Below are 18,051 nucleotides of genomic sequence, written 5' to 3' on the forward strand. Positions count from 1 at the left end.
TGTTTTATGCATCTACTATGTAAGAGTGTTTATTCTAATATAGAAAGAATGGAATTACCTCTTGTTTATATTACTATTACATAGCCACTTTGAGTTTCCCATATATGTCATCACAGAGCTTATTTTGTACTATTCCTAATGCTAGTATCAGCAGTTACTCAGTACTACAGAGACTTAACTATAACCAAAAAGCCAAATTTTCTTTGCTGAGACACAGTGCAGTACAGCACCATTCCATTCCATAAACCAGGAGTCTTTTACATCTCAACATTCATACGTATTGTTGAAATAATATTCATTCATTGAGCAAATGAGGTAAACAACTCATTCCCAAAACCATGCATCTCCACCTTTAGTAAGGGGTTTGACATGACACTAAGCCGTGATCATTGCTAGGTATGTGAATTAAAACTAACATTTGTAAAGTAAGAAGCAAAGGTGTTTTTACAGGAGGGTGTAAGAAAAAGGTAATAATTGCATACTATGAGCAAAATGAAGTATTCATTGGTTACAAAAGCAGCAAATTTTTCTTCCTATAACTTTATACAGAAGTACCTGAACTTCTTTGTATACCTATGAAACAAAAATGAAGCACTGAGCCACTTCATTCACAATATACTGCAAGAGCTTTCCAAGAAAACAAAGATTCTATCAGAAACAGTAATATCTAAAATGACAAGTCAGTCCACAGCTTAAAGAACAGGGACAAAACAGAAGATCAGTCTACAACAAGAGTCTGAAGGAAACAAAACATAATGAAAACCGGTGCCAGGTCTGTTTGAAAAATTTGTACTTTCTGCTTTTGCAGTATAAGCAATACTTATTTTAACTGAAAGAAATATATCAAAAAAATATGCTTGCCTTCAGTGGTACTGCCTTTTTTATTCAACAGAGCATCAATTGACGGTAGGATTTGCTTATAATAAGACATTTATCACAACTCTGTGAGTTACCTCTCAGTCAACTATGGCCTTTCAAGTACAGGACAATGGACTATGAGTTATTCTGAGACACAGTCTGCACAAGACTTTTGACTACACTAGCTCTATTTTGCCCTTAAATTGTATCCACCATTGAGAAACCATCACCACTGAACTGGATTTTGGCCTTACTGAACACTATTTCACATATTTAACAGTGAGATGACATCCTGAAATGATTTTCATTCAGCTAGAAGACAGGAAAAAACCCAAGATAACCCAAAACCACAAACGAAAAAATAAGATGTCTTAAGCATGGTCCTTTTTCTTCACAACAGACTGCTGTCATGATTAATAATTTAACATGTTTGAACAGTTACTTGCTCAAAAAATACTAACAGAATTTTAAATCATGATCAGAATAAGCCCAGATACAGGCCTTAAAATTCATTGTGATAAAAGAGAGAGAATGACCTTCTAAAGGTTCTCACAAGATAAGCCTGAAGAGTAAAGAGACCAAGAGAGACTGTGATAAGGGGGAAAGGAGATGTATTGATGAGCTGAACAAACCAGTTTAAGAGGAACTTCCAGAAGCTGCAAGTTCATTTCTGAAACAGAACAGTAGATTTCCAGGAGCATTCAGGAAATAGACCACACTTAGTGTCAGGCACACATTTTTACAAAAAAAAAAAAAAAGATAAATTCTTGTCCAGAATTGAGTTTAATTTATTAATCCTTGATTTCTGTAATCAAAATGGCTATTAATAAAAACCAGTGACAGTAGATAAGAGGACAGCAAAGAGACTGTTCTCCTCACTCAAGAGCAGACAGGAGGGAGAAAAGATTGTTACTTTTTTAAACAGGCAGTGGGATGTAGGTGACAAACTGCTACAGCGAATAGTGTGGAGCTAAATATGCTAAGGATGAGTAGGGGAAAACGTAAAGATAATAGACATGGTAAAATGAGAGGCATGTGACAAAAAATGACGAATGAAAAGCTTTTATTTATCAGGGTCTTTTGGAACTCATCAAATTTTCCAGGCACAATTCCCAAACTGTTTATAAATGCAAACTGTAAACCAGCAGGCTTTCCAAACATGCTACAAGCCTAGCAGACTATCCTGTCAATAAATCCTAACCTCCCTCTCCAGAAACACCCAAAGTATGCTGATCTAGCAGACAGGCTTGAAGGTCAAAGCCAAGTTCAGAGGAATCAAAAAAAAAAAAGCATCTTCTTGAAGCAAGTATGCTTCATTTACAAGAATACCATATCATTCCACTTCATAGTACGGACATGTTGAACTAGAGCACCCAACTGTGTTCCTTACTCAAAATCAGATATCAGATATATTGCTTGACTGACAAATTAACCAAAAACCTGAAAGAAATACACCAAAACTTACCTCTGGCTTTGGAACAAAGGCTTGACCTGGAATTATGAAGCAGTTTTCAACAGTGCAGAGATGCTGAGACATGATGGACAATCTGCTACGTTGCTTACCTCCTGGATTAGCTGTAAGCCTCTATTGAAGAATCAAAGCACATAAATCAGTGAAACTGAATTGACCAAGTTGTCAGTTACACTAAAGGTTGGTTTTCTGTATAATAAGAGGTTAAAAAAAATACCCCAATTAATTGTTAAGAACTCATATCAACGTTTATGCCCAGTTAATCTAGAGCGTTCTCCAATGTAGCAGCATTTCAGTAAGATACTATGCTAATTTATAACCTCAGTCCTGCAATCAAAGGTACAAGAAAATGAGCTCCACAAACTTCTACAGAACTTAACGATTGTCAAAAGAATTTTGTATGGGCAAAAGAGAAAACGAAAACTATTCTGACTGCAGGATTCAGAACAAACATAACACCAGTTGACAGTATTCTCACATCCTTTCCTTCCACTGCTTCTGTATCAAATATTACTATTTTTTTCTCCTTCAAGAGGAAACAAAGCTCCATAAACTCAAAATCAGATAGAACCCAAAATTTCTTCACTATTAACTACTCAATGCTTATAACGTATGCAAGGAAGCAGGATCTACTTTACATAAACTTAGAATACTTAACAGTAAGAGCATTTAATACCTAAAGCTCAATTTAGTAATTCTCTGATTTTCCATGAAATTTCTTACAAAGATTACCAACAAAGTAGCCTGGACAGAGGTTTTCTATAGTTTCATGACCTGACAAGAAACAAGTTCTCTGTGATTTGCTAGCACAAACAAGATTTAAACAAAAAAGCACCCAGTAAAACAAGTCTTACACGGTAAAACACATTACACTATACAAAAAGAGAATTTTCAAGATTCCCCTTCTTATTTACCACTACCTTAATAAAAAACCAAACAATGAAAACCAATTTGCATATCCAGTAACAACTGTACATCATGTAGCTTTGCATGAAAAGCCTACTCATGAAATGCTGCCATGCTTATGAAAACTATCCCTGAAAAATAAAATTAAATTTATTGCTGAAGTTTTAATTTTTTAAACAACTCTCCTGAAAAAGTTTAATCATCAGCATAAAGCACGTAAAATATTTTCAACGACTTCTCAGAAAGAAAGCTCAGTGATTCTTTTTGCTTGAATCAGCATTTAAAAGTACCTTCATTATTGTTTCAGAGGAAACCTATTAAAAAAAAACCAAAATCTCTCTGCCATCGTTATTATTCTCTTTAAAAAAAAAAACAGGCTGCAAAGTCTAACAATGCAATCAGATGGGCACTTCCTTAACCTCTCTAGTGGAAACAAAACAAACCTAATGACAACACTTTGTAGTCCTTCCAATGCCAGTTGAAACAAGCCAGTCTACTTCCCACAAAAAGAATCTAACAAGTCTCAGGCAATTAGTCCCTGCTTCTCAGCTACAGAAGGGATAATTAACATCCACCTCTGGGCAGTAACATCTTAAACCACTTCAGCCACACCAGCAGGAACATACTTGCGTATGGCACTGCTCAAGGAACACAAAAACGCTGAGAATACACTCAAAGAATAGAATCATAGAATAGTTTTGCTTGAAAGGGACCTTTAAAGGTCATCTAGTCCAAGCCCCCTGTAATGAGCAGGGACATATTCAACTAGACCAGGTTGCTCAGAGCCCCGTCCAACCTGGCCTTGAATGCTCCCAGGGATGGGGCATCTAACCACCTCTCTGGGAAACATGTTAGTGTTTCACCACCCTCACTGTAAAACGTCTCTTTCTTACATCTAGTCTAAATCTACCCTCTCTGAGTTTAAAACCATTACCCCTTCTCCTATTATAACAGGCCCTGAAAAAAGGTTTGTCCCCATACTTCTGTAACCTGATCTATTTTTGTAGGGCCCCCCCCCCCCCTCTCAAAATTTTCTTTGTTCCTGCATTTAAAATATGTATAGCATCTGAAACTGCACTAAGTAAACTATGCTGGACTTCAGCTAACTAGGTAACGTTTTTCCATCTGCTATTAAAATTTCAGCAAGACAAAGCAAAACAAAGATTCTGAAGCCTCACCTGGAATATAATGGAGGTGGTACTTGACATCTCTTATAATGCTGCTCACTGTCAACCACTCTCAACGACTACCTCAGGAACAACTATTTGTTTTGTTCTTCAGTAAGTAATACCACACAACTGTGTTTTTCATCAACACATATTTAAACCCCATTATCAATGAATCTGCAAAATCTGTCACAGGAAGTAACCTACATGAAGAATCAGGCTGACAAAGCTGACCATATAAAAGAAAATTAAACACATTTTAGTAGACAAGCCACTTTCTCCAAAACAACATTTTTTTTTTAAAACATAAGTATTTATTTTTAACCTATATCAGTTACGAAAACATAATAGTTATTTTTCTTCTGTTTGCTGCTCAAAAATCTGAATTATTTTCCATTTTGTTAGCACCTTTTGCCTGGTGTTCTAAACACACAGCAGTGTTAGATAAAAAATTATTAAGTATTCTACTCTTCTAACATGCCTGCCTTCTAGATATCTAATAGTTTAGCACTCCACCTCCCAGCCTGCAGATCTTGCTGGCAGAGCAGTTCAGGCAAACTACTGTCCTGCCCAGTTTTACTCAAAATTAGAGACTGACAAAGATCTTCTATTTAAACTGAAATATGACTCATTTTAATGGAAGTGGGACAGGAAGCACCCAGCCCAGATGGCAGATTTGAGGTGAAGCACTGAGGAATTCAGGGCAAGGTGAAAATTCTTATCCACAAAGTAACAATTTTACGAATTTAAACTACATAGAGACAAAATGATCTGCCTGGCTCTTAAAAGTGTCATTTTTACTGCTGTGGATATCTGGCCTTATCCTCCTTAATATGTCTCAGAATTCAGTATATAACATAACTGCTGGTTCTCATCAGCAGTTTTAATCAATGTAATCAAATGATACTAGAACAGAGTGGGTCTGTAGTAATTGGTCTATACTGACATAACTCATGCCAACATAGCTGTGCTACAAAGAAGCAGAAGCGCAGGAAACTACCACCAGCAAGTAAGGCAAAGGTATTTCCTACCTGTTAAACTAGCGAAAAATGAGCTTGACAACAAATAACACAGCATTTTGCTTTATTTTCTTACTGTTAACATCAAGCTATCTTGATTGATTATAAAACACATGGCTCCATTCCATGACAGCATCTTATCCTTCTGCTGAGCTTATGGCATATACAATGAGACTTTCTTTGATATTTAGGCTCTTCTCTTTGAAACATTCAGCAAGGACATCAAACTTTTGAGTCCAAAACATTTTCCTTTCAATAATATAAGCCCACAGATAAATAAGTTGCTATTGATATTTTATGTATTCTCTGCGTTACACTGTTCTCTATTTCCTGGTACTGAATATGCCTGTATATGCCAAATTACAATGGTTAACTTAAGCAACTCCAGAGGGCCAGAAAAAAGACACAGACTTCATCCCTTCTCGTAATCATAAAACAAAACAGTCTCTCTCAAATGAGTTTTTCATTATGTCAACTCAATTCTAGAAACACAAACCAGAAACTATGAACAATTTTGTCCTCAGTGGAAGATCTGTGTTTAAACAGATGTAAGAACAAGAATCAAGAGATCCCAGAATCTAAACTCAACAATAGTTAACACTGATTCACTGCATGACCTTGAACAACATATTCAATTTCCTAGTGTTTCTAACTCCTCAGCATTCTAAGTACAAGGAGTGCATGGTATTTTGCATCTCATTGAGCTACGCTGGGTGCAGAAGCACTATAATCTGCATGTCACCAATGGCATATGCAGCTGCTTACAGCTATATAAAGTACAGAGCACATTTACGCTCTTGCTCAGTGCTAGGCCAATTGTTTCACTGCTGTCGCAAAACTTCGCATCTTACCCATCATCACTTTGCATTTTACATCATAGACCTTATTATAAGATATGGCTAATGGACTAATCTCAAGTGACATGAAGTCCTTCTGGAAAACAGATCTGGATTTTTTAATGCCTGAAACCACATGAGCTCAGAACTGAATTAAGAAATCTAGTTTATTTCACACTAAAAGGTTGTCCCTGGTGTTCTCTAGAGCCACCTACTGGAAATACTTCAGTACTCATCTTGAGTCCTGGTTGCAGAGCTAGAGTAATGACAGCATAATATGGTTTTCTATGACCAAAAAAAAAATTACAGCAGACGTGCCACTTACATATATAATTATTGCTAACCTATGTACTGAAAAAAACACAGCAAAATTTTCCCATTAGAATTTTTACTTTGAAAGACTAAAATTAAAACAATACACACATTTAGGTTGCACACAGAAAACCAGATATTTAAAAACACTGGAGTAATTAGGTACAAATTCAGTTTTCAGACTGTTGCGCAATTCCTTTTTTTTTTTTTTTTTTTTTTAAAGCCAGCGAGATGTTGGTAGAAAGCCATACTGCTTTCATAAATACAAAGCAAAAAGTCTTCCAGTCTCTGTGTTATCATATGTTTCATGCAACAGCAACAGAAATAAACTGTTAAGTCTCAAAGCACTGTGGAGTAAATCAACCCAGTATCAGCTGCTGTAGAATTAATACTACTACATAGCCAATCAGTTTGGCCTTCTTTGAGATGTCACTTTGTCTCAATAGTTCAGATTCTCAATTTGCTCTTGGACTTGCTGTGAGAGAACTCAAATGATGCCTTTTTACAAACACAAGACTGGCATCAATCCATTAATAATTCTGGTACCAAGTCTCATTCAAAAAAGCCAGAGTGAGTTTCCATGCTCTTGACAAACACTCCTTGCGTTTTCAGTGTTTAATCACAACTGGAACTAATGCTAACCTTCCATTTTTCCTTATTTCAAGGAAGGTGTCTTTTTACAAAAATAATTTTTAATTGGGAGGGCAAAGGAAATAACTATGAGTGTATTTCTTGAGATGACTGAAAGGTAAGGAAAAACATACTGATGAAATGAATGGTGCATGAATGACTGTGAGAGAAGAAAGATATGTTAAAAACAGAAGAGTGCTGTGGAATCTATTAACATCGAAGAAATCAGACCTCAGAAAAGAACAGGTTAAGTACCTCAAATATATCCCTCCATAAGAATTTTTTAAAAAAATTAATTTATGTGCAGTGAAAGGATCAGAGTAGATGATTAAACCAACATTAAAATTCATAATTTACAGTCGAACAAACTAAAAATTGAACCAACTCTTTCCTCCCTTTTTAAAGCCAACTAAGATTGATTTTGTACTTCCAAACAAAAGGTTGCACGTAAAGAAATTTTTGATCAATTTAGCATCTGTAAAATTTTGGGAAAACACTAACATCTTACCTCTGCAACTTCCTTCTGAAAAGTCAACGTCATCTGTGTCCTGCCATAAATAAAAGGGCCATCCTTTTTAGAAACATTTTCAAGCCATTTGATGATTAGAGGAGTTGAAACACTGAAGGGCAGATTCCCAATGATATGTATATCTGGTGGCTCTGTTAACATTTGATGAAAGAAAAACAACTGTCAGAAAGTTCTGGGTTAAGATTTTGCCGTTAAAGAATGCGTAAGTAAGAAAGATATGTGCATATCAACCTAGACTTAAAACATGAAAACAATTTTTATCGTGCCACGCCAAAATTAAGCCCTTCCATTTATACTTGTCTTATACTGACAAAACCGTGTTACTATTCTCAGTAATTACTTGGAAAAAAGTGGTTAGATTTGGTTGTCATTTACATTTGAATAACTCAGTAGTTTTCAGCTGATTTTCAGCTGATCAGTAGACTTCAGCTGAGCTACTCCAGAATAGCAAAACTGTAACAGCAGCAAAACTACAACAGTGTTTCCATGATTTTAAACTATGACTATTGGGTACAGAGTAAATAGCCACACTCATTCTTCTGTCCAACAACGCTCCTCCCAGGGGAAATTTACTGAGACTCCACAGTCCCCAAAACAATCACCTAGCTCAAACTGGACAGAGCTCTCCTTCTGTACAGACTCCTCTGAAACCAAAAGGTCTAGAGCAAGTACAAGACTCAGCCATAAGAAGTGACAGATACTGTTCAGCTATGTATGGTACCAGTATATATGTGTTGTACAACACAAAGTAGGCATTTCATTAGCAGGAATCCTTATGTCTAAGCAGGAGTGCAACGGAAGGGGACAAAACAAAAGCAAATGTGTTGTTTCTTAGACACTATAGCATTTAATAACACCAATAAGAGATGCTAACATCAAATTTAAGCTGTTTTTCTGGCACACTTATCCACTTTTCAGGCTGTGCTACTTCTAGCATATTTGCAATATTACACATACATTAGACATGACTAAGTCTCTTTCTGAAACCCACCAGCCTTTCAGATTTTCATATGGCAATAACAGAGGAGTATATCTTACCTCTAATTAGTTAGCTCCAAAGACAACAATGACTTATATGTATGTTCAAGAAAGGAAAATTTTTAAAACCTGCACTATACCTTCATACATGAATTTGCTCATAGTTTTGTTTTGTGAAGCACCTACCTTTTGCAATGAAGCAAATACGGCATGGAATTTAAGGTGAACATAATGTGGCATAGTCTTTTATGTCCTAAGTCAGAAAGCAGTTTACTGTTCTTCAGGCACTGCAGACAGTGACTCTACCTTAAATTCAGAAATTTGGAAAAAGGGGCCTGGGAGGTCATCGCTGATTTATCTAATAACATTACATGTTTTAAAAGGGAGGTGAAACTGAGTCCTACAAGAACCTGAGATTTGAAAAACACCCCCCCAAATCTCTGATTAAATTCTATTTTTGCCAAAGAGATCCAGCTGAAACCACAGCAATGAGAAACCTAAATTTTTGAGGACAAATTTCCTAAAAGTTTCAAAGCAAGTTACAGATATTTCTTCAGTGGAACAACAGCAGTGGTGGCTTCTGGCTTCTTCAAAAAGAGGAAGAAGCTGGGAAGAAAGTATCACCATTTGATTTCCTTTTATACTTTCCAAGAGTCACTATTGTACAGTCATGACACCCTACGGTTAATAACTGCAAAGCTCCTCAGTGTTGACTGAGGTTAATGTCACACAAAGTCCACTGTTTTGTCTCAGAAGACGAATATGATTCTGTTTCCTTCTAGAAAGGAGGAAAGTCAGCTCGTCTCTCTCTTCTTACCTTCAAAATGTACTGTACCAGAAGAGAGTAACACTTGCACTGAGTGAACTCCAACTGTATCACCACACTTAAGACTAACTCAGAAACCTTAAAAATGAAATGAACCAAATCCAAATACTAACCGTCCTCCCAGTTCTTTTTTAAGTGCTTTGGAAAAGCCTTCTCCATCTTATATGTCAGGATATCTCCATGAACAATGTGTACTTTTCCTGGAGCTGCTTCGGATAACATCTGTTCATAAGCAAGCAAGCAGAATTCACAGTAAGGATTAACCAAACTGATTTCCAGCTTCAGCCACCGCAGGAATGAAACCATTGCTATATATTTATCTTCAATATACAAAAAAAGCACAATAGCAGTTAAAACAGAGCACACTATTAGTATTTACTTTCAAAAAGCAAACACAAAAAAAGTTTAATGTGTGATTCTGTAAACGCTTACTATTCACAGCTGCAGGATTCTTCATAGGGAATTCAAACCTGAAAAAACTGCTAAGAGTCTCTTTAACAAGGATAATAATAGACCCTGGGCCATTAACAGGCCCCAGCAACTAACAGGACCCCACCTGATTTAAGTAATAATGCAAGCAGCAGGTTTTGAAAACTTTTTAGATCTATTATCTATGGAAACAAGGCTCACGTTGTTTATTCTGTCTGCCCCACAACTGCAGGGTCTATTACCCAATATTAGCCATATGTGATACAAGGATGCAGAAATATTTAAGTCTTTTTTAATTTTACATAAAAAAGGGGGAAAAGATTCTCTTAATACTTCCTGTAGTAGTCTGAACTCACACCATTAGAAACCAAGGAATACCCAACAATGTGGAAATGAGTACCAGTAGAGAAATATCAAAAATTTGTATCTTCTTGGACATTAGAAAACCCACTCTGTTGTCAGCTTCTCTATCCCGCTTCTGCAGCTTATCTAATATTTAATAAAGGCTGAAATGCAAACTCAGAACCAGCTGTAGTTTGATGACCAGTTCTTTCATTCCTGGTGTCAGTTTACACAATCAAAGTTCATTACGTTTTTAGCATTGCACTAATCTTTTCTTGTATAGTATGAAACAATGCACAAACAGCACAATTCAGAAGTAAAATCGACTTTTACAAAGATGACATTTGGGGGTATTTATTGTTCCTAAGTCAGAATAATGAAAAATGGCTTAAAGAACAATTTTGGTTTTGCACAGAAATCCAAATCCATAAACAGTTAAGTGCTAGTGGCTTAACTGCTCAAGTAAACTGCTCCCCATCATTAGTTCCATCTTCAGTCTGAATCACGTTTATATGCTCAGGGGCACAAACAGCTTTTATAGGTCTCTGAGCCAAAGGAAAGTGCTGCTTTCTCACACTGTCACAAAATGTTTGCATGAATTTTTTTTGAGTAGAAGTTTTTCTTACCACTAAAACAGCTAAATTTTGTGCAGAGTACCAAAAAAAAGAGCTTAACTAAAACCTAAGCGTTCCTACATGTTTTAAGTGCAATTATTTCCAAATAGAAAAAATAAATCTCACCCAACTCCAAACCACTTAACGGATTTTTCAGCATTACACTAGCAATTATACGGCATACAAATTCACTAATCTCCCATGATTTGTCAAATCTTTCTTTGAAGCAGTTATAAATGCTATAACAGGATGAAAGATAATGTAAGATCAATAAAATTGGAAAATAGCATAAGAGGAAGCAGACAGCTGCCTACACAATGATGGATTATTAACATATGTTACAATGTTTTTTAATACTAGTTTTCATATCAAGAGCAGTTTGGGGTTTTTTGAAAACACACTTAACACAATTGAGAATGGCATTTAATTTGCGAGCAGAAAAATCACAGTTGTATATTTCCAATTTGAAATAAACTCAGAAACCCACTGAACCTTTCCCCATTTTAAGGCCAATGTGTGCAGCTAACACAGTTCCAGGGGCTCTTGTGCACCAAGCACATGAGCCAAGTGATTCTCCATCACACAGATCCTCTTTTTCTTCATATGCAACCAAAAGGGCACAAAGCAAACACAAAGGGCGTAGTTTAAAAAATTAAATGGCATTCCTGTAAGAACTCTATACTCAATCCACTCTCTGGCTGAGGGAGCCCTTTCTTTCCTCATAAATCTTTCCAGCCTAACAACTATTAGGGCATATGGCATAGGGAGGTTGTGACTCCTGAAAAGCGAGACAGAACAGACACTCATCTTGTGTAAACTGTTAACTCTGTACACATATGTTCTTCACCATATTTCAATTTTGCAGTAAAAAGGATCCCAACTTCAGTTTCGTGACAGAGACCACAAACTGAAAAACAGCTGATGTAAAATCACTGATGTAAAGCGTACAGCATTTTTCAAGTATCTAAAGAGACATTTTAAAGTAATAGTCCTGAATTGTTATTTTAAATCTCTGACATTTTGTGTTATTCAAATCTCAACTCGTTTATAAGCATTTGGTTTTGATAGAGCTTTTAATGGGAAACCAGAAAAAAAAATAGTTATTACAACCCATATTATCACAAAAGAAAGATTCATTCTGTTACGTATCACCTTATTTGGAGGGGAAAAAAACAATACCAAATTTAACACTAATGGATGTAACATTTCTTGTTCATTCACATCCACTGTTACTGAGTTACAGCATCTTTATATTCAATAACCTCAGACATCTTTGCTTCTAGTGTGAGGAGGCTGCTAATTAAAAATAATGACTAGCATTAATTCACTTCAATAGTAAAGACAATTACATACCAAAAGCTCATTACACACCCTGAAAAGTATACTTTTATCTACAGAAATCTGTTGTAGTGGCTGTGTTTTGGAAGACCAGAAAAGTTGTCTCAGTACTTAAAAAACTCTGTTAACTAAAGTGAGTATCATTTAATCTCAAATTGTCTCCAGTCCCAAAACAGTTCTTAAAATCTGTAACAAAAAAATGCAGATTTGCCACCACTCATGAATGAAAACATTCATACTTCATAAGGTAAAGATGGCATACTTTAAATTATCAGTGGCTAACCCTACAAAGACACAGTTACATGCATATTCAGGTCTAAGGATATGTGCAGTTTCATTCGTATCTTACATGATTATTGTCCTACAAAGAGAAAGTATCCGTTCAAGTGAACTACTTGTTTATTTTCACTGCTGATTTACTACTGAAAGCACAGCGCAATATAAGGAAAGCCCTCTGAACTGCGATGATTTGAGGTTGCATAGGCACAAGAATACAGTCAAACTGAAACAGATTTTGGACTTCACTTTTCTTGCTAGATTTATGCAGCCAAATTCCATAAGCAGGGAAACTTAACAGCAACGTTAAGTAGATGGCATTTGAAAAATGCCACAATGACTTGTGAACTTACACCGACTTTAAAGGAAAGGAACAAGAGTTTAGGAGTGGTTTTTTTGAAAATGTAAAATAAATGCTTGCTTTATTCTTCTATATCTGGATGTTAATCAATGTTGAACTATATTAACTGGAGACACACATTCACAATTTCATAAGCTTTAAAACAATTTTTAGGATTAAAGTGAAAAATAAGACTAAAGGACGTTACATTCACCTTTCAAACTACTATGTCACCTGCTTAGATAGACCTTTCAAGCACCCGAAACGAACAGGCAGGCCCCAGCCTTAATTCAGTCACAGATCAGGTCCTGAAGAGACAATGGGTATTTAAATGAAAGGGCATACGAGAAAGCAGGAAAAATTAATTGCTATACTGTGTATTTTCATCTTCAGGCAAATGATAGCTCTGATTTAAGCCAAAGAAGCAAATCTATTTTCAATGCTGAAATCTCAGTAAGACACTTGGAACCTTTCTATTTCCTTAAAATGCTCTTATTCAATGTTGTGGATACATTCATACAAACTATTCTCCAGGTGGTACCTGCAATCCTGGAATAAACCGAGCATCTTTTTCAATTAAAAGGAGTTGTTCAACACCAGCACTGAGAATGGATCTCGTAATTCCTCCTGGCCCAGGGCCCACTTCGCAAACATGGGCATTTTTCAGCTCGCCAGCTTGTCTCACTATCTTGTCTGCAAGACACAAAGAACATACTAAGCCTTTATTCGCCAAAAGATCCAGCTCACTAAAATAAACTCATTGTTTATTGTTAAAGCACAAGTGTGCTTACCTCAGAACAGACACAGTGACACAACTCAGTTAACTGATCACGCACCTGCTAGACTGCACAGAATTCAGATTTGTTTCATACAAGATACGCTCAACTGTTTAAAAGACTATTTTCAGTTTAATGTCTTTAATATACATTGTTGCTCATTACAGAATCAAATAAAAAAAGAGAATATTATTTCTGATTTGTTAACCAGCAGTACTATTCTCCTCCTGCAAGTAAGCACTTGTGTTCAACATCCTAAAGCCTCACTACTTATCCTTATAAAGGTATTTCACTACAGTATCTCTGTTTCAAGGAAACTTGAGAAGCTAAAATGATACAATGAAGCTCTTCCAAGATTACAATATGTACAGAGCAATTTTAGGAGGGAAGAGCTAGAGTAAAGTTAGAGTTGGAATACAAGCAACTGGTAGTCACAGAAAGTGGGGCAGTTGAAAGATGAGGAAAAATACCTGTGCATAAGTGGAAGGATACAACACTGGAAGGCATTACAGCCAGGAAGAAAACAGATTAAGGATTGAAAAAAGGATTAAAGATGTAGCTAACGAAACAAAGAGATCCTTAAGAAGCACGGAGAGGGGGATGCTGAGAGAAATTATGCTTCTCACTCGTAAATTCTTACGTGTGCAACAAATATAAGAAATATCCGAAGACCTATCTACTTGTAAGCTTTTACTAATACATGCAGACATTGTTATTCCAGGGTAAGAGTCTAGTTATTCAAGAAGTGGAACCGAGCTTCATGTTCACATCTTAAATCTTTTTAACCTGAATCTTCAAATGTAACCAAATCAGCTACATGAAGCCGCACTGCATTTATTGCTGCAAAACCCAGCCACCGCTAGGACAGTAAAGAAACTCACCACTGACTGCACACTGCCAGCTTTGTCATCCATTGCTGACATGAAGCTGGAGGAAACGGAATTGTTTAGAACAATGTAAGTCATTCAAAAAAGCTACAACGTTTCTGATAAGCCCAGACAAATGACCTTCCTAACAACAGCATACAGTAAATTAAACTGCACAATGAGTTACGGTACTTTCCATGATACATAATAATCTGAAAAAAATACTAATTTTTGAATCAAACTTATAAACTGTAGTAGTACCTGGATGTTACAAGTACTACTAAGGCTTGGATTTTTGCATTTCAATCAACAACCAATATTTTCTACAGGAATATAGTTTCCACCTAAAAATTACTCTACACTTTATAAAGAAACACGTTTTCTAGAAATTTACAAGTAAAATCCATTTGTCTAAGCTAAAACTACTTTTAAAAGAAGTCTCTAAAGGTTTACCATTGAGCTGCCGTTAGTTTGACAGATGTCAGCGTGCAAACATCATGTCCTTATTTAGAATCTCAATTCTGAAGAAAACCAGACAGCGTGTTTTATAGTAGCTAAAAATATCGGAATAAAATATTTAACCTGTCAATCGCAAATCCAGTAGAAAGTTCTGGGAAAGTTGTTTCTGTGCTTTTAGGCGAAAGAGTTTAATGATCTCTCCAACAGTTGGGAGGGGAGGCAGACGGTAAGCTGCCACCTTTCCTGGAACAGCCATAAGCCAAAACTGGTGTTCCTCCTAGAGAGACATTAGAAAGACAATTCTAGTAGATGCAGCAAGTTTTAAAGCACTTAATATTAAAAATACTACGAAGTTTACACACCGAGGCATGATTTACAAATCCTTATACAAGTGCCAGACGTTAAACACCTGTGTTTTGACCCCCGTACGCAGCGCTCAGAGTGTATCTGAGGGATTAGGGCAAGTCCCCTTCCATAGCTTTCCCGAAACATCAACACAAAACAGAACCCTCTCACAATGGTTAAACATCAGTCTTCCCCTACTTAAAAAAAAGTATCATTAAGGATAATCTGCTCGAATTCACGGCATCACATAAAGACAGAATATATTTGAAGTGTCCCTGAAGAAGAATTAATTTTTTTTTAATCACTGAATCACCTGCTTTTTGAAGCAGAGATAAAGGCAGGAATGCCAAGGGCAAACAACGGCCTTAGCTAATTTAAAAGAAAAAAAGCAGAATCCTTTCCCTTTCAGCACGACAGGACAGAACGTTTCGCCCCTCCCTGCCGGCAGCGGGCAGCCCCCACCCCACCGGGCGCTCGCGGCCTAGCAGCGGGCCCCGGCACGCAGCGCGCCTGAAGAGAGACCGCTTCCCGCCCTCCCGGCCTCACCACAGCGGCGGGGGCGGGGGGGGGGGGGGGGGGGGGGGGGGGGGGGGGGGGGGGGGGCGGGCGAGGGAGGCGGAGCCGAGCGCTCAGCGCAGGCGCCGTTCGGTAGCCCCTGGCGGGAGCCGACCCACCCGTAACGGCCCCGCCCCCAGCGGGAAGCCCCGCCCCCCTCCCCACCCACCGCCCGCGCGGACTTCCCATCCCGAGCAACGGCTGCGCAGGCGCACAAGCCGTCAGAGTGGCTGGGGTAAAGGGGGCCCGCGGCGCGCTGCGCGGAGCCGCCGCACGCGGCCCTCCTCCCTCTGCTTCCGCGAAACGGAAACCTGCCGAGCGGCGGCCCAGCAGCGCCGCGTTCCTCACCAGGCCCCGTGCGAGCTAACCCGGAAAAGGAAGTGCTGCTCCTCTGTCCGGCGCGTCCCGGAAAGGCGCATGCGCCAGCTCGGCGCCTTGGTTAGCTCCGTGTCCCGGGGTGGGAGGGCCAGGCATGCGCCCCGGGGCCGGTAGGGGCCTGGCCGTCGTTCCGCGTGCGCATGCGCAGTGGGCGAGCGGCGTGGGTCCGCGGCTGACTGCGGTTCCGTGGGCTGAGGGAACAGCTCTGGCAGCTCGGGGCGGCCCCGGCGGCCCTTCCGCCCCGCAGTGCAAACTCTTCAGGCAGCTTGGGCTTGCCCGCCGCTCCCCTGCGGCGCCCGCGCGGGAGGCCCCGGAGCGGGGCCGCGCTGGATCTGCAGGCTGGGCTGGCGGGGATGGGCCGCCTTCGGCGGTCTGACGTAAATGGCATGATTCTAGGCAATAAAAAAAAGCCATTGGCGGTCAGCATTGTGAGTTAAAGTGTAGTTCATCCATTTCTGTGGTAACGCGGTTTGTCTGGCGCCCTGGCAGGGAGGTAGACCTGATGCCTGCAGGCTCCAGGGGCAGGCACGTGGGTGTTGGTGGTGTGTTTTCAAAAGGCATGGAAAGTGAATGGGAATGCAGGTTTGTGGATCAGTCTGGAATTGAAATGGACATCTGTATTTACAGTGGAGGTTTGGGGTTTTTTTTTAATTTGAATGAGCCAGTTGCTAGGCCATTTTTCAGCTAGTCTGGATAATGCACAAATGTCTGGCTCTGCTCGTTTTGTGTGTCTAGAGATTAATTTTAGAGTATTTAGTTCATTTCCTTTGAAAATATGAATGCTTCTATGTTTCTGTATGTCGTTAAGTCTTTCCAGTTGGAGCTGTACAACGCACGTCTTGGTCTGACTGGGAAATTAGCACTGAAGAAACATTTAATAGTGGTGTTCTTATGAGTAATTACATTATACAAACTGAGCAATTGCATGTTACAACAGAATTTTAACTACGGTATTCTGTACCAACATATATGTGCATGTGTTCATATATACTTCCATATATATTTGTATCTGTGTATATATTCTTAAAACATTGTCCAGTTTTGCTCATCCTAAAATTCACTGGTAACGTCAGAAGCCATTTTGGCAGAGTATTTACACAGTATCTTTTGTCCTAGTGGATTAAGGAAGTTCCCTTCTCCACAGCACTTTTGAAAAATGATTGGATTTTAAGGTTCTTTTTCCATTTTGGCTTTATAATGCCGTGCTTGATGATTATTATGACAGTGCAAGGGAACACTAAGAAGGTGTTTCCAGAAAGCTAAACAGTTATTAAAAAGCCACGGATAATCAAAGATATTTTTAGGTAGATTTAAGAAAAAGAAGACATTAAAGGATTTGAAGTTCCTCACTCGGAATAAATAATGGGTGTAATTCTAAATAGCTTTGTGCATTAGACAGAGCTTCTGCCATCAGTAGCCTGTTCTAGTTAAATAGCAGAGGCTGTAATGCATTTTAGTGTTGTCCTGTGAAGAATTCTGTGGAAGAATGTTGATAAACAATATCTGCATCAGTATCTCTTCACAGATGCAGGTTCAGTTTTATTCTGAGATCAGTGAAGTTTATCACATTTGAAACCTATGCACGTGAGATTAAATGTATGTAAACAGTAGTGGCGTCAGTGGGAAAGAGAATGTAATGCGAAGGGGCCACATTTTAAAGAAAAGGAAAATGGATCTAATGCAGTCATTAAAAACATAGGGAACTTGGCAATTGGTGTCAGTAAGGAAAGGACTTGGCCTAAGGTATATTGTTTACCTACAGTGGAATATTAGGATAAATTGTCGTGGTCCTGGTCTTACCT

At 38.4% G+C, this 18,051-nt stretch overlaps 1 protein-coding gene across 5 annotated transcripts in view; it reads right to left on the bottom strand.

The window, feature by feature from the left end:
• Nucleotides 1-16,506, bottom strand: part of TFB1M (transcription factor B1, mitochondrial) — a 31,008-nt gene extending 14,502 nt beyond the window's left edge. Inside the window, exons 1-7 of one of the 5 annotated variants that reach the window (XM_075413847.1) lie at nt 15,630-15,846; nt 15,334-15,510; nt 15,095-15,248; nt 13,412-13,563; nt 9,645-9,753; nt 7,707-7,858; nt 2,324-2,443 (exon numbers count right to left, since the gene is read on the bottom strand). In XM_075413847.1, coding sequence (XP_075269962.1) covers nt 2,324-2,443; nt 7,707-7,858; nt 9,645-9,753; nt 13,412-13,563; nt 15,095-15,227 — 666 coding nt within the window. In that variant the 5' untranslated portion in view covers nt 15,228-15,248; nt 15,334-15,510; nt 15,630-15,846. Of the gene's footprint in view, nt 1-2,323; nt 2,444-7,706; nt 7,859-9,644; nt 9,754-13,411; nt 13,564-15,094; nt 15,249-15,333; nt 15,600-15,629; nt 15,847-16,219 lie in introns of those variants that run through there. The other 4 variants (XM_075413844.1, XM_075413845.1, XM_075413848.1 and 1 more) reach the window with 4 other exon arrangements.
• Between the last annotated feature and the right edge of the window lie 1,545 nt (nt 16,507-18,051).

The sequence above is a fragment of the Opisthocomus hoazin genome, chromosome 2 (genome assembly GCF_030867145.1).
Source record: "Opisthocomus hoazin isolate bOpiHoa1 chromosome 2, bOpiHoa1.hap1, whole genome shotgun sequence".
NCBI classification, from domain to species: domain Eukaryota; kingdom Metazoa; phylum Chordata; class Aves; order Opisthocomiformes; family Opisthocomidae; genus Opisthocomus; species Opisthocomus hoazin.